This window comes from Protomyctophum parallelum (assembly GCF_964188405.1).
Source record: "Protomyctophum parallelum genome assembly, chromosome: 2".
NCBI lineage: Eukaryota > Metazoa > Chordata > Actinopteri > Myctophiformes > Myctophidae > Protomyctophum > Protomyctophum parallelum.
This window is the reverse complement of record NC_139699.1, coordinates 23072057-23089052: the sequence shown is the minus strand read 5'-3', so window position 1 is coordinate 23089052 and position 16996 is coordinate 23072057. Positions and strand designations below refer to the sequence as shown.

The following is a 16996-nucleotide window of genomic DNA, read 5'->3' as shown; positions in this document are numbered from 1 at the left end:
CCCTTCATACACACTGTCCTGCTTCCTAAGAGGTCAGAAGTCTTACCTTCATACACACTGTCCTGCTTCCCCAGGAGGTCAGGAGCCTGGCCTTTGTATCTGAATTGTGTAGAAAAGAGGAACATATATAATTAATGTATTCAATCTTTAATAAGTACTAAACAAAAAGATTACTCGACAACCAAACCTGTGACCATCTATAGTCTAGTGCACTTTGACAGCGTATCCTGTATTACTTGAATCCTGTATTATTTAAAAGCAACACGTAACTGTACAGGTAACTGTTACAATACTGTACCTAATGCACAAGTTACTTTAGTTAGTATTTACATTGCATTTATGCAATGTCCATTAATATGCCCTGTCCCGTCTAAATAAACAAATAAAAATAGAAATAAAGGGCCATGACACACCAAGCTGATACATGTATTTCTCTGAATCCGATAGCGTGGAGGCGAACGGCCTGAATCCGATAGCGTGGAGGCGAACGGCCTGAATCCGATAGCGTGGAGGCGAATGGCCTGAATCGATCTACAAGCTCACAACGCGTCACGCTGCGACGCGTTGTGAGCTTGTAGATCGGCTATTTTCAGCAATTCATTATGATGGCATCAACGCCCACCAAAATACATAGTCGACTAAAATCTTATGATATTTAGTCGACTAAAACTAGACTAACACAAAAGCATTCCAGGTGACTAAAATGTGACTGAAACTAAAATGAAAACTATTCAAGAGACTATGACTAAAACCAAAATCTAAATTTGCTGCCAGAAAACCAGTTCAACACTGGTAGCTACTAGCTATAGGTACAGTACGTATACCTTTCCACGACGGGGACTTTGGCCTTGCACTTGATGGCCAGGTACTTCTCCCTGCAGCCGCCGCACAGCAGGTAGTACGGGTTGCCGCTGCCGCACTCCCCTCCGAACCAGCCGTCCACGTAGGAGCCGTTGCTGCGGTAGCCCTGGCGGTTGGCGCTGCGGCCGCAGCCCGGGTGGCTCTTCTTCATGTGCTGGTTGAAGTTGGCCACGCTGGCCTCGCACAGCTCGCACACCACCACCTCGTCACGCTCCTCCGTCTCGCACACGTGCTGCACACAGAGACACGCACAACGAGCACACACACACACAGAGACACGCACAACGAGCATGCACACACACAGACACGCGCAACGAGCACGCACACACACACAGAGACAAGCGCAACAAGCACGCACACACAGAGACACACACAACGAGCACACACACACAGAGACACGCGCAACGAGCACACACACACACAGAGACACACGCAACGAGCACACACACACACACACAGAGACACGCGCAACGAGCATGCACATACACAGACACGCGCAACGAGCAGGCACACACACACAGACACGCGCAACGAGCACGCACACACACAGTGACACGCGCAACGAGCACACACACAGACACGCACAACGAGCATGCACACGCACACAAGAGACACGTGCAACGAGCACGCACACACACACACACACAGAGACACACGCAACGAGCATGCACACACACAGAGACACGCGCAACAAAGACACACGCAACGAGCACGCACACACACACAAAGACATGCGCAACAAGCACTCACACAGAGACATGCGCAACGAGCAAGCACACGCACACAAAGACACGCGCAACGAGCACGCACACAAAGACACGCACAACGAGCACGCGCACACACACACAGACACGCGCAACGAGCACGTACACGCACACAAAGACACACGCAACAAGCACGCACACACACGCACACAAAGACACGCGCAACGAGCACGCACACAAAGACACGCGCAACGAGCACGCACACACACGCACACAAAGACACGCGCAACGAGCACGCACACAAAGACACGCGTAACAGCACGCACACACACACAAAGACACGCGCAACGAGCACGCACACACACACAAAGACACTCGCAACGAGCACGCACACAAAGACAAGCGCAACGAGCACGCACACACACACAAAGACACGCGCAACGAGCACGCACACGTGCACGGACAGACGGGACACAAAATCAGTAGAGTTGTTATAGGGTTCAAAAACACAGAAAAGTCATGCCATGAGTAAAAAAAACACAACAGGGTCAATGAGGGCCTTTTTGCATTAAAGGTTATTAATTGGCCTGAAAATAAGACTAACATTTATTATTCCCCCAATGGAAATACCCTAACAAACAGGGTTGTATTATAATCGGGGACTAGACAATTTGACATTCAATGTTTTTTTTTTCTTTACAAATGAGTCTTATAATCAGAGTCGTCTTATGTTCAGGACAACACGATAAATATATTCACTTAAAACATCCAATCAGCGGCCAGTCATGTCAGGCTTGGGAGCTACTGCGCAAATGTGGAGGAAGGCAGTGTTATTATCGTTTAGTAAATCTGTTCACCATGCATGTATGAACATAATTGTGTGTTGTATAAGAGAATTACAATGTCACCATGCACGTTTAGCATTACCCCGTTTAGTGTTTTTAGATCACTGGTTCTCTATGTTGGGGTCTGGGGTCCATCCACCCACCCAGCAGACCAAAATGTCTGGGGTCGGTCCACCCACCCAGCAGACCAAATGGTCTGGGGTCGGTCCACCCACCCAGCAGACCAAATGGTCTGGGGTCGGTCCACCCACCCAGCAGACCAAATGGTCTGGGGTCGGTCCACCCACCCAGCAGACCAAATGGTCTGGGGTCCGTCCACCCACCCAGCAGACCAAATGGTCTGGGGTCGGTCCACCCACCCAGCAGACCAAAATGGCCCCTTAACGCGTCTGAAACTCCAAGAGTTACATTGTCACAGGTGTACAAATGGAACCCGCTTCTATTTGTACACCTGTGTGACAATGTAACATGTTGGAAACTATGAAGTGACTTTAAAAAAATAACATTTGTGTTGGAATAAAACACAATCAATTCAAACAGGGAACACCCGTGTGCCATATACAGCATATAGCAGCAACATTATTTAAAATAATAATAAATTGAATAAAGGTTTTTCATAAAACAGGATTTAGAATCTGCCTCAGGTCCAAATGGGTTCATTTAACCCTTAGAATGTACAAAATGGTTCCATTTGTACACTTTCTCAGATTGAGCTAGAGACCCATTTGTGGCCCTGGTGGCCCTTGCTGGTCCCACCCCCTCCCACGCAGAGAACCAGTGGTTTAGCATGCATGTATATGCAGTGTTGTTTTCGTCGACTAATACTATGACGAAAAATGTTCGTCGACTACCTTTTTTCACTGACGACAACTAAATGGAAACTACATGACTATAGCTATGATGACTAAAACTAAGTTATATATATTGACAATTTCATCAACAAATAAAAACTAGACTAAAATGTTAGCAAGGGACTAGTGGACAAGACAGGACAAGTCATTTTACAATTGGTTTCATTCTGAAAATAACAGCTCACAAGCTTGTAGATCTGCTATTTTCAGCAAGTGTAAAATCAGTCATTACGACGGCATCAAGGTCCGCCAAAATACATTTTAGTCGACTACATCAACTGTATATTTAGTTGACTAAAATCTCATGACATTTAGCAGACTAAAACTAGACCATTTCAGGTGACTAAAAATGACTAAAACTAAATGAAGTTTCATTCCAAAGACTATGACTAAAACTAAAATAGAAATTTGCTGCCAAAAACAACACTGCACGTATTATGAGACATGCTATCCGGTCAGTGGACCAGGCATAAAGCGTTGTGGGGTTAGTGTGACAGGCAGCGGCCCAGCTTGGCCTAATTAACGTTAGCTTTAAAATACACACACACCCATGTTGGCCAGTCCAGTACCTCCGGGATCCACATTCCCAGAATGTCCGTGTCGCTGGCCAGGTCCTGTCCGAACATGGCCTCCATGGTCTCCTCGTCCAGGTCCATCTCCAGCTCTTCGTCCAGGTTGAAGTCGTACAGGGCGCCGGGGTCCTGCTGCTGCTGCTGCAGCGCCGAGACGTCGCGGCGAGACTGGCTGTGGTGGGCCTGGACCGAGCGGTACAGGCCGGCTGGAAGAGCAACGGGCCAACGGTTAAAGGAGCATTCAGTGATTTGGGTCCGCCCCGGTAACAAGACGTGCACATGCACGCACTACAGACCAACAGCACACACACCAAGGCCCTCCCCCACTCCATCATGATTGGATGAAGGCTGGGCCACCCAGCCAAAAACGGAACCTAAGGTTTTTTGACCCCCAGGGGTTAACTGGGGACAGGGAGGAACTCCTTATATGTTTAGCACAGTCTATACTAGGGAGGATTATCCCTTTTCACTATCAAATTAAAAATATATCTTCTAAATCATGACAGTTCTGAAATACCTCATGTTTCTGTATCAGTGGTGCTCAATATTTCACGTCAAGGACCCCACAAATTATATGTAATTGGCCGCCAATCCTCATTTGAAAATATGTTGTTCCAGGGACCCCCCAGAAGACTTGAGTTAAAAGCGTTCGCTCTGAAAGAATATATATATTCAAAGATTTGCGCCACACTTTCATTATTTCTTCAAAAATAGCAGATCTACAAGCTCGTATATCTGCTATTTTTCAACAGGTAAAGTAACCAAAAGGGGTTCCCACCCATAATCTGGCATGACTGCTGTAAGGCCAGGTACCACACAAGCTGACCTCTAGTTCAGTGGTGAGCTTGTGGATCGGCTATTGTAACCAAGTCTAAAATCAGTCATTACGACTAAAATACATTTTAGTCGACTAGAATCGTATGATATTTAGTCGACTAGAACTAGACTAACACTAAAACTAAAAAAAACTAAAAAAAAATTCAAATGACTAAAATATGACTATTAAAACTAAATTAAAATGTACTAAAATCTAAATTTGCTGTGGAAAATCAACACTGCTTCTCACCAGCACGGGCCAGAAGCGTGCGAGCGGCCAGGTCAAAGCGGTGCTTCCTGCTGACGGCGGAGCGCCCCCTGGTGGGAGGAGGACCACTGGAGGCTGACGGACTCTCCTGCTCCCCTTCAGGACTGCCAAGGACACGGAAAGACTTTTATTCAGACCTGGAACCAGTGTTACAACTAAGACCACTAAAACTAAGATGAAAAATGTACGTCGACTAAAAATAAATGGAAACTAAATGAAAACTAAGCTATCATGACCGCTCATGGCGTATCTCGACAGCTTAGAGATCTGTTATTTTAAATTAGGCACATATAACGAGGCGCGCCGCCGCACCGAGAGACGGCGGTTATAATACTAATCATTTTGGTGGACTATAACATTGTGTGGTCATCATACACTACAGAATTATACCATTTATATGGATCGGTTGGTGTCTATATGACGTTGATTAATGTCTGATTAGGTTATTCATCGCAGCCAGCTGGGTTAACGAGATAGCTCAGTGCAACATGACGAAAACCTGACGCTTCAGCTATCGTGTGATAATCCGATTGATTTTATAAAACATTTAGCATATGAACTGAAGCTCAGAGGCCAGCCAGCGGTATAAACAACCACCCCACCGTTCACTTCTCTCTGCTCATGCCTGCGTCAGTACGCGTGCCCCCCCCCCCCCCAGTCTGAAATGCCTGCACGCTGTGCCAAGCCCCCCGCCTCCACTCCTCCGTCTTCCTCCTGTCACAATTAAGTGTATCGCCGATAGCGCAGCCTTCTTCATAATAAATACATACATGTAGGCTATACACATTACACAAATAACAGAATTGCTATTTTTATTATAATAACATTTAGAAAAAAGAAGAAAAAGAGAAAGAAAAAATAAAGAAATCATGGAAAAAGCACGACAAATTAGCATATTTTTTGGGCCCGGCCCGAAAACGTTGGGTCGGGTTGGGGCAGAGTTTGAGAACTTTAATGTACAATACCTCTCGCTGAAGCCCTCCTCCATGTCGGCAGCGTCTCCAGGAGAGTACAGGTAGGAGGAGCTCCTCTCCAGGGACTTGCCTCCTCCTCCTCCTCCTCCTCCTCCTCCGCTGGAGGCTGAGGCCCCGTCGCCTCCTCCTCCTCCTCCTCCTCCTCCTCCTCCTCCTCCTCCTCCTCCTCCAGAGAGAGGCTCGTCCTCCTCCTCTGTCCCGGGGTGTTCGATCATCCACATGGCGAGCACCGTGATGTTCTGGGCGTCGGCCTCTCCCTGAGCGCCTGGCGCATCAACAGTGTTGATAACAAATTTAGATAGGAGTTTAGTCATAACAGTGTTGATAACAAATTTAGATAGGAGTTTAGTCATAACAGTGTTGATAACAAATTTAGATTGGAGTTTAGTCATAACAGTGTTGATAACAAATTTAGATAGGAGTTTAGTCATAACAGTGTTGATAACAAATTTAGATAGGAGTTTAGTCATAACAGTGTTGATAACAAATTTAGATTGGAGTTTAGTCATAACAGTGTTGATAACAAATTTAGATAGGAGTTTAGTCATAACAGTGTTGATAACAAATTTAGATTGGAGTTTAGTCATAACAGTGTTGATAACAAATTTAGATTGGAGTTTAGTCATAACAGTGTTGATAACAAATTTAGATTGGAGTTTAGTCATAGTCATAGTCTTTTGATTGAAATTGTATTTAGTTTTAGACACATTTTAGTCATCTGACCACTTTGCCCATTGTGATATCCATCACAATTTGTGATGACGGCTATGGCTGTGTTTAGACCAAGGCGGAGTGAGAAGCTAGTGAGCCAGACTCACCGGTGGCCTCCAGAGAACCACTGTTCATATAATAGTGTAGAAGCTAGTGAGCCAGACTCACCGGTGAACCACTGTTCATATAATAGTGTAGAAGCTAGTGAGCCAGACTCACCGGTGAACCCCTGTTCATATAATAGTGTAGAAGCTAGTGAGCCAGACTCACCGGTGGCCTCCAGAACCACTGTTCATATAATAGTGCAGAAGCTAGTGAGCCAGACTCACCGGTGGCCTCCAGAGCTTTGGTGATCTGGCGAAGAGAGAAGCCCATCTCTAACAGAGGCACAGCGATGGCAGGGGGAGGCGGCGATGTGGACAGCCTGCTGCTGGGGTCTGACAGGGCTGAGAAAAACAGATCATCCACAACCATTAGCTGGCTGGCTGGCTAATGGAGACCATTATAGTCAAAAAACGAATTAGTCATGGTATTTTTGAGGGGCGCTAGCCCCTCCTATGTCCAGCTTTGAGGGTTTGTGTAAACACAACCATTGTGTTGCTGCCACCACCTATGACTAGTGTAAAAGTGAGGTCGCAAATTGTGATTGGCCAGAATGAGATGACTTATTATGATGTATGATGACAAGAGCGCCCTTCACGAAAGATTGTGACACAGATTTAAAAAAAAAAGGAACTTAAGTATACTTTGTTAGTTCCATTGAACCAATGCACGGCGGCCGTGCATACACACACCTGTGTGTATGTGCTGTGTAATGGTGAGTGTTCCAGTATTCCACTCACATGTGCCTGTTCGGTTCTGCGGTCTGGAGGGCTGGGAGTCGGGGGACGTGAGGCTCTGACTGCGGCCCACCTCCTCAGAGGGAGAGGTGGGCAGAGAAGACACGGGAGGGGTCTGGGCCCGGCGGCTTGGAAGCAGAGCAGTGGTCGGGTAGCTGGAGAACATTTGCCTACGCAGAACAAAAAATAATGTATACAATGTATTCAGTATTAGCGTGTGCTTGTACATAGTTCACAGAACAATGTATTCAGTATTAGCGTGTGCTTGTACATAGTTCACAGAACAATGTATTCAGTATTAGCGTGTGCTTGTACATACTTCACAGAACAATGTATTCAGTATTAGCGTGTGCTTGTACATAGTTCACAGAACAATGTATTCAGTATTAGCGTGTGCTTGTACATAGTTCACAGAACAATGTATTCAGTATTAGCGTGTGCTTGTACATAGTTCACAGAACAATGTATTCAGTATTAGCGTGTGCTTGTACATAGTTCACAGAACAATGTATTCAGTATTAGCGTGTGCTTGTACATAGTTCACAGAACAATGTATTCAGTATTAGCGTGTGCTTGTACATAGTTCACAGAACAATGTATTCAGTATTAGCGTGTGCTTGTACATAGTTCACAGAACAATGTATTCAGTATTAGCGTGTGCTTGTACATAGTTCACAGAACAATGTATTCAGTATTAGCGTGTGCTTGTACATAGTTCACAGAACAATGTATTCAGTATTAGCGTGTGCTTGTACAGTACATACTTCACAGAACAATGTATTCAGTATTAGCGTGTGCTTGTACATACTTCACAGAGATTGTGTGCACATCCTGTGCCTGTATTTAGGCCAGGTGTTCACCACGGACATTAACAAAACACAATCATGGATAGGCCTATACAAATTTTGTCATGTTGGATGTCCTCTCATTCTGTATGTGTTTTTAATCCTTATCATCAAAATCATGTCTTTTAATGTTTTTATTCTCAGATGTACTTGACTTTTTCTGAAGTTTTCTGCTCAGGCACGTAATTCTCCTCTGTGGGCGGGACTTGCAGGTTCTAGCCCTGGGATTGGTTTAGGTTGCTGTGCTCCTTCCCACTCCCAGGTGTTAAATATGCATGATTTGTTCTGTTTTCTGTCATTATAACATTTGCCTGATGAAGACTTAACCCATTTTGGCCTGACGCCAATTCTAAAATGCCTTCTAAATCCTGACCTAAGTTTTCTGAAAAACTTCAAATATTTATATAGCAGCATCTACTTTTTTAAATGTTGAATACTGTACATACTGTACAGAACCCCAAGAGGGGTTCCCGTCCAGAAGGGTTATAACACCAAAAGGGGTTCCCGCCCAGAATGGGTTTTAAAGGGTCGAAACAGTTTTGTCTTTAAAGATTTCATGACATACATTTTCAATTATTTTGTATTTTTATTTAAGGTTTAATGACCTCAATTACCAATGCACAATGAATAATGTTCTAAAAAGCAATACAGTTAATTAAATGACCGGAATTTTCCGCCAAAAGGCAGTTAAGTAAACCAAGTGCAGAAACAGAACCGTCGGTGCGGTGTGGCTGGCTGTGTTGACCTCTGACCTGAGCAGGCTCAGGGGCATGACCCCCGCCGGAGACTCGGTGGCGGGGACGGTCTCCGTGTCGGTGACGGGCGTGGTGGCGGTGGTGGTGTCCTCCAGGGAGGAGCTCATGAAGGAGGTGGTGCTGGACGCAGACGGGCTGGTGGTGATCGGCGTCTGGGCCAGCTGCTGCTGCTCACCGCCTTCCACGGCCTCCGTCCCCCCCTCGCCCTCTGGCTCGCTTCTCCATGCTGAGGGAGGGAAGGGGGGGGGGGGTGATTAGCCCATTTAGACCTGAGGACGATTCTACAAATGTCTTCTAAATCCTGACAGTCTTCTGAAAAACCTCATGTTTCTAAAACGGGTAGTCCCAATACTTCATTGTGATTGGCTGGTTACCGCCACGTGACCGGTGTAAATTTCACCGATAACCCACTGCTTCAATCACTTTGTATCATCCTGCAGCCTTGTAGCTGAACTGGGGAAGGGGAGCACTTGATTGCTTTACAAACACATGCCGTGCGGGCGTCTAAGCACCGCCCGGCTCATATGACTGTGAATGTGTGGCTCCAGGCAGCCCCGTAAAATCATCAAGCGCTATTCTCCCGTCAGCCTACTTGCCGAGCACAACAAGGAAATGATGTTGCTCGCTCTGGTGGCGCAAAGCGTAGCTACTTTTGTGAATTCAATAGTTTTATTACGTTAATATTGCTATATGTTTGTAACCGTTTTAGAAAAGCAATAAGCCACTCGAGGCCCCAGCTTACCGGGTATTTTACACTGCCTGGGAGGTAGAAGACCCTCGGCTGCGCCTCGGGTCTGCCTACGCTCCCAGGCAGTGTAAAATTCCAGCAACCTGAGACCTCTCGTGGCTTATTGCTTAATTCTATGTCAGTCGTTCTCAAACATTTTCATGTCCATGTCAATGACCCCAAAAATGTTATGAAATTGGCCGCTGAACCCCGTCTGAAAATATGTTGTTCCAGGTGAGGCCCCCCGGGGCCACCAGTTGCCCCGTGTATGAAGTATATAGAGGATTGTACTATAGGTGAGGCCCCCCGGGGCCACCAGTTGCCCCGTGTATGAAATATATAGAGGATTGTACTATAGGTAAGGCCCCCCGGGGCCACCAGTTGCCCCGTGTATGAAGTATATAGAGGACTGTACTATAGGTGAGGCCCCCCGGGGCCACCAGTTGCCCCGTGTATGAAGTATATAGAGGACTGTACTATAGGTGAGGCCCCCCGGGGCCACCAGTTGCCCCGTGTATGAAGTATATAGAGGACTGTACTATAGGTGAGGCCCCCCGGGGCCACCAGTTGCCCCGTGTATGAAGTATATAGAGGACTGTACTATAGGTGAGGCCCCCCGGGGCCACCAGTTGCACCGTGTATGAAGTATATAGAGGACTGTACTATAGGTGAGGCCCCCCGGGGCCACCAGTTGCACCGTGTATGAAGTAGAGGAGTGTAACTTCTCACCAGAACGGGCCTTTCCTCCACTGGGGTCGTCCAGCAGCCCGTGCACCACCAACTTGTAGATCATGGCCTGTGCCCGCTCCAGGTCGGCCAGGCCCAGGGCCCTCTTGATGGGCGAGCGCATCACCGCCCGCTTCACCATGTGGCGCATCAGGAACTGCAGTGCGGCGCGCATCTCCACCTCCTCTTGGCACACGGGCGGCGAGGACGCGCCCCCCGAAGCGCCACCGCCAGCGGGCCCAGCGTTGAGGTCTGCGTTGTGCCCGCTGGGAGCCGTCTCTGGTTGTACCTTCAAGTTGAGAAGATGGTACAGAGTTATGTTTAAGGGCTGTGTACTGGACCACGGTTAGGGTTAGCCAGGATCTATGATGATTTCGATCCAATGTGCGATAGATGCCACCAGGCTCCAGCTAATCTTGGTCAGCTAAGTCTTTTTGGTCAGCTATATTTGATACTATTTCAGATGTGTTACAGTTGCCATATCCATTCCCCTGTTATTTCCCTATTTGAAACCTAAACTCGCTTCCTGAAACCATCCCCCTGCCTAAATATCAATCTGACCTTTTTAAAATGAGAAATAAATTAAATACACATTGCGTGGCTCAATCTCCAAATTCAGTATGGCAGCCTTTTCAGTCTCATGTTGACCACCTTACACTCATGACTAGTGACTATATAATAGTGACTATATTATATGTTTGTGACCATGAACTGATTTGTATATTGGAGTTGGAGTTTTTTGTTTTGTTTCTTCTTTGGTTGTCTTGATTTGGTTACTGTTAGTGTTCTATTTTGGATATGTGTTGTATATTGCACACGTTTCTTGACGGTATGTCTATGTCATGTATGTATTATCGGCTGGGTAAAATTCTCTGCCTTGGATCGCCAGGCAACACTAACGTAGGAGAAGAGCAGGGACTGGAGACAGCCGTACCTTTGGTATGAGCAGCAGCTCAGCATACTTGCTGCAGCTCAGCAGGGCGCTGAGGGCCTTCATGGCCCCCAGGTATAGGTAGGACAGCTGCACGGCGTGGATCTCAGACTGCGTAGCGGCACACGACGAAGGAGAAGGCTCGTGGCTGCGAGAGCCGCCGTGCTCGTGGCCCTTCCTGCTGCGGCTCCCGTCCGCAGGAGCGTGCGGAGCCGTGGCGGCGAAGACCGCCTCGCTCTCTCCCCCGGAAGCGTGATGATGATGCTGCGGGCTGCTGGAGGCGTAAGAGCAGATCTCGCTCTCGGACTTGGAGTTGGACGTGGTGAGGGTTTTGACCTCCTCCAGGCTGTGGGACACGCGCAGGTCCGAGGCGGGGGCGGCGGGAGACACGATATCGATGGGTGCGGTGCCGGTGGTGGCTCCTCCTCCCACGTTTTCTTTGTGTTCGTTGTGGTGGTACCGCTCGCCGTCCGCCTTGTCGTCGCCGGGGGACACCTCGTGACCGCCTCCGCCGCCGCTTGTGGCGGGCGGCGCGCTGCGGTGCTTCTTGTCGTGGCGTCGCGCGCTAAGCTTGGCGGCGGCGTCCTCGTGGATGCTGGTGAGGTAGGTGAGGTCCAGCAGCAGCGAGGCGGTGAGGCCGCGGAAGCGCGCCACGTCGAAGGGCAGTGGCTCGCACGGCTCCAGGTTGTACAGGGGAGTGTCACTAGGCGACCAGAAAGTTGGGAAGCTTTTTAGTAGACGCCGAAGAGCGAAGGAGGGAGTGGAAAAAAGAGACAAAGGGAAGGAAACACAAAGTAAGGGAGAGGACAGGAGAGGCGAAGAAAAGCATGCGTGACAAAGGCAAAAAAAAAAAAAGAAAAAAAAGTGGTCTGTGAGAGTCGGGTGGAGGTTTAGGAAGGATGTCAACTGCTAGTCAAGAGAAGGTAATGCGAAAAATGCATAGTGTGTAATGCAGGGCCTCTGCAGGTTTAATCACGTCAGACTTTTTTAATGCCACTTGAAACGAAATTTTATTTAATATTCCATGGAGACCCTGGTAATGTGTTCATAACACAGCTCAATTAGTAATGGCCACATCCATCTCACTCTGTTCGCCGCGGTGGTGGTGGTGGATTTTTCAACTCAAACACAAACGATGGCACTATTTTCAGGCGGATTTTCATGAAATGGAGGCACAATAATTGCGACGCCGCGATTCTTCTTAAAAGGTTAGTGAAAACACCGGCAGGGAGCGGGAGTTAAGAGATTCATTTATAAACGCAGCCAACGTGTTGAACCATGCAGAGAGGGTGGAATGAACTGTGGGGAGGATGTAAATAAAGGGTTTAAAATAAAGTAATGGCAATGCGTTTTTTATGATTAAGAAGAAGCAGTGCAGAGGATATGGGAGAGGCTAAAGCAGAGTTAATACAGCCAATAAAGTGAACACATGTTCAGGAATCACAACTACAACGCATCCGTTCACACATTTCTATAGGCATGACGTTATACGGACGATAGTCGTATGCCTAAGGCCACAGCACTGCATGTTCCACATACTTCACAATGGAACATCATGCACAGATTATATAAATAAAGCCATAGAAACATAAAACAAGAGACAAATGCACAATAAGAAATATAAGGCCAGTGCAATTTACATCTGCGCAACATAACATGTCCAGGTAAAAACCTGAATTACGATCTGCTGTAGGGCAGACGCCTTGTATCTCCCAGTGGTGGAAAACATTTGTTTTTGTTTTGTTACTTAAGTGAAAGTAAAATTTGCGTGAGTAAAAGTACTAAGGTATTGGTATCAAAATGTACTTAAAGTACGAAAAGTAAAAGTAGTCATTATGCAGAATGTCTCATATCACAAGTTCAAAATGTATAAAAAGATCTTTTGAAAATAACTTGCTAACATTTTAGTCTAGTTTGTATTTGTTGACAAAACCGTCAATATATTTAGTCTCAGTTTTAGTCATCATAGCTTCGTTTTCACTTAGTTTTCCTCAGTGAAAAAAAGGTAGTCGCCGAACATTTTTCGTCAGATTATTAGTCGACGAAATCAACACTGCTTTGTAAACACCCACCACCCCGCCCCCCGCCCGGCCCCTTGGGGTACCTGATGGTAATCTCCGCCTCGTCCCACTGCACCTTGGCCGACGTGCTGCCCTCCTTCACCACGCCCAGCAGGGTGGCGTGCCGTCCCGTCTGCCTGTGCACGCAGCGGCCTCCCACGCGGAGGCCCGCGTCCGCCCCGCCAATCACCGCCAGCACAGGCCACACCTAAGAGGTTATCACAAAGTATCACCGCCAGCACAGGACACACCTAGGAGGTTATCACAAAGTATCACCACCAGCACAGGACACACCTAGGAGGAGGTTATCACAAAGTATCACCACCAACACAGGCCACACCGATCAGGAGGTTATCACAAAGTATCACCGCCAGCACAGGACACACCTAGGAGGTTATCACAAAGTATCACCGCCAGCACAGGACACACCTAGGAGGTTATCACAAAGTATCACCACCAGCACAGGACACACCTAGGAGGAGGTTATCACAAAGTATCACCGCCAGCAAAGGACACACCTAGGAGGTTATCACAAAGTATCACCACCAGCACTAGGGTTGGGTGACGATACGAATACATCGTCAATCGCGAATATACGAATCCAATCGCCAAATATTTTTATTAGGCGATTTCTCGGGACGATTTAGCCCAGATAACCTGTAAAGTGTGAGCAACATGTGAATCAATTTGGCCCAGCAAAGTAGTAACAGCGGCCGGGTGGAAATCCCCGCACTCAGCACTGTCAGCAGCCAGCATCGGGCACCGCGGCACGGCACTTACGGCAGCCTGGCTGGGAGCTGAGGGAGGCTGTAGCCTACATGTTGTTTAAGCTCCGGAGTCCAGACCCATGCAGTTTAATAATATACAGTCACAACAGAATGCACACTGCTGTATCGTGTCTCATCACAATTAGTACAGCGGCTAACAGCCATATTGTGAGAGAACCTTTCACTCGGTGATACAAGCGTGAAATTTGGCATGAACATGCCTCTGGGTCACCGAGGCCGAGCCAACGCAAATTCCAAAATGGCGGTAATTTTTCAAGATGGCCGCCAAATAAAAAAAACCTTTTGTGGCGGTTCTGGACAACCGTGGGTGCGGCCGACTCGAGACCAGGCACTGCACTCCCTGTGGGTGTGTGGAACGTGTGTGTCGAATTTGAAGTCGGTGGGGCGAACGGTTCTCGGGTTACGTGGATTACAGATGTACACACGCACACAAAAATCGTGAAATATAGAAGATCATTGGAACGGTTGTTCGCTTGGTGATACAAGCGTGAAATTTGGCATGAACATGCCTCTGGGTCACCTCTTTAACTTTTTTAACCGAGCCATCCAAGAATCCAATATGGCGGTGCTATTTCAAGATGGCCGCCACATCTAAATGTTAGCCTATGTCTACATTTCTTACACATTTTAGGAAAAAATTCACCATTATAGATGGATAGATAGATAGTTTTTTTATTTTATTTTTTATTTTTTTATATATTCTTTTTATTCTTTATATTATTTTTGTTATTTTTCATACTGAAGTGGCTAGAGCCATATTGTGAGAGAATCTTTCACAATGTTATACAAGCGTGAAATTTGGCATGAACATGCCTCTGGGTCACCTCTTTAACTTTTTTAACCGAGCCAGCGAAAAATCCAATATGGCGGTCATTTTTCAAGATGGCCGCCAAATAAAAAAGGCCTTTTGTGGCGGTTCTGGACAACCGTGGGTGAGGCCGACTCGAGACCAGGCACTGCACTCCCTGTGGGTGTGTGGAACGTGTGTGTGGAATTTGAAGTCGGTGGGGCGAACGGTTCTCGGGTTACGTGGATTACAGATGTACACACGCACACAAAAATCGTGAAATATAGAAGATCATTGGAACGGTTGTTCGCTTGGTGATACAAGCGTGAAATTTGGCATGAACATGCCTCTGGGTCACATCTTTAACTTTAACCGAGCCAGCGAAAAATCCAATATGGCGGTCATTTTTCAAGATGGCCGCCAAATAAAAAAGGCCTTTTGTGGTGGTTCTGGACAACCGTGGGTGCGGCCGACTCGAGACCGGGCACTGCACTCCCTGTGGGTGTGTGGAGCGTGTGTGTCGAATTTGAAGTCGGTGGGGCGAACGGTTCTCGGGTTACGTGGATTACAGATGTACACACGCACACAAAATTTGTGCAATATAGCTGATCATTGGAACGGTTGTTCGCTTGGTGATACAAGCGTGACATTTGCCATGAACCTTCCTTTGGGTCACCTCTTTAACCTTTTTAACCGAGCCATCCAAGAATACAATATGGCGGTGCTATTTCAAGATGGCCGCCACATCTAAATGTTAGCCTATGTCTAATAGCCTATGTAACACTATAGGAGTGCTATTTGGTGATTTGGTGATTCCTATCACAAACGTATAGGCAAAGATAAGCTGAAATGTAGAATCAGTATAATCTTGGCGGCCATCTTGAAATATATGGCCGCCTTCTTTGATTTTCAAGTGGCTCAGTTTCTTAAGTCGAAGATTGACCTTCAAAGATGACTTGTACCAAATTACACGCTTGTATCACCTTGTGAAAGATTCTCTCACAATATGGCTCTAGCCACTTCAGTATGAAAACTAAAAAAAAAAAAAAAAATATATAAAGAATTAAAAATCTCTCTCTATATATATATATATATATATATTAAAAAAAAAAATCTATCTATCTATCTATAATGGTGAAATTTTTCCTAAAATTTGTAAGAAATGTAGACATAGGCTAACATTTAGATGTGGCGGCCATCTTGAAATAGCACCGCCATATTGTATTCTTGGATGGCTCGGTTAAAAAAGTTAAAGAGGTTACCCAGAGGCATGTTCATGCCAAATTTCATGCTTGTATAACCTTGTGAAAGATTCTCTCACAATATGGCTCTAGCCACTTCAGTATGAAAAATAGCAAAAATAACAAAAAAATAATATAAAGAATAAAAATAAAAAATAACAAAAATAACAAAAAAGCTATCTATCTATCCATCTATAATGGTGAATTTTTTCCTAAAATTTGTAAGAAATGTAGACATAGGCTAACATTTAGATGTGGCGGCCATCTTGAAATAGCACCGCCATATTGGATTCTTGGATGGCTCGGTTAAAAAAGTTAAAGAGGTGACCCAGAGGCATGTTCATGGCAAATGTCACGGTTGTATCACCAAGCGAACAACCGTTCCAATGATCAGCTATATTGCACAAATTTTGTGTGAGTGTGTACATCTGTAATCCACGTAACCCGAGAACCGTTCGCCCCACCGACTTCAAATTCGACACACACGTTCCACACACCCACAGGGAGTGCAGTGCCCGGTCTCGAGTCGGCCGCACCCACGGTTGTCCAGAACCACCACAAAAGGCCTTTTTTATTTGGTGGCCATCTTGAAAAATGACCGCCATATTGGATTTTTCACTGGCTCGGTTAAAAAAGTTAAAGAGGTGACCCAGAGGCATGTTCATGCCAAATTTCACGCTTGTATCACCAAGGGA

The 16996-nt window shown here is 46.4% G+C and overlaps 1 protein-coding gene across 1 annotated transcript in view; it reads right to left on the bottom strand.

Annotated features, from left to right (window-relative positions):
• Window positions 1–16996, bottom strand: part of herc1 (HECT and RLD domain containing E3 ubiquitin protein ligase family member 1) — a 153956-nt gene that overhangs the window by 61065 nt on the left and 75895 nt on the right. The window contains 11 exon segments of the mRNA XM_083794082.1: window positions 47–99; window positions 825–1093; window positions 3810–4039; window positions 4900–5021; window positions 5883–6156; window positions 6932–7048; window positions 7445–7611; window positions 9039–9267; window positions 10498–10783; window positions 11429–12152; window positions 13530–13693. Of these exon segments, the coding sequence (XP_083650208.1) occupies window positions 47–99; window positions 825–1093; window positions 3810–4039; window positions 4900–5021; window positions 5883–6156; window positions 6932–7048; window positions 7445–7611; window positions 9039–9267; window positions 10498–10783; window positions 11429–12152; window positions 13530–13693 (2635 nt within the window).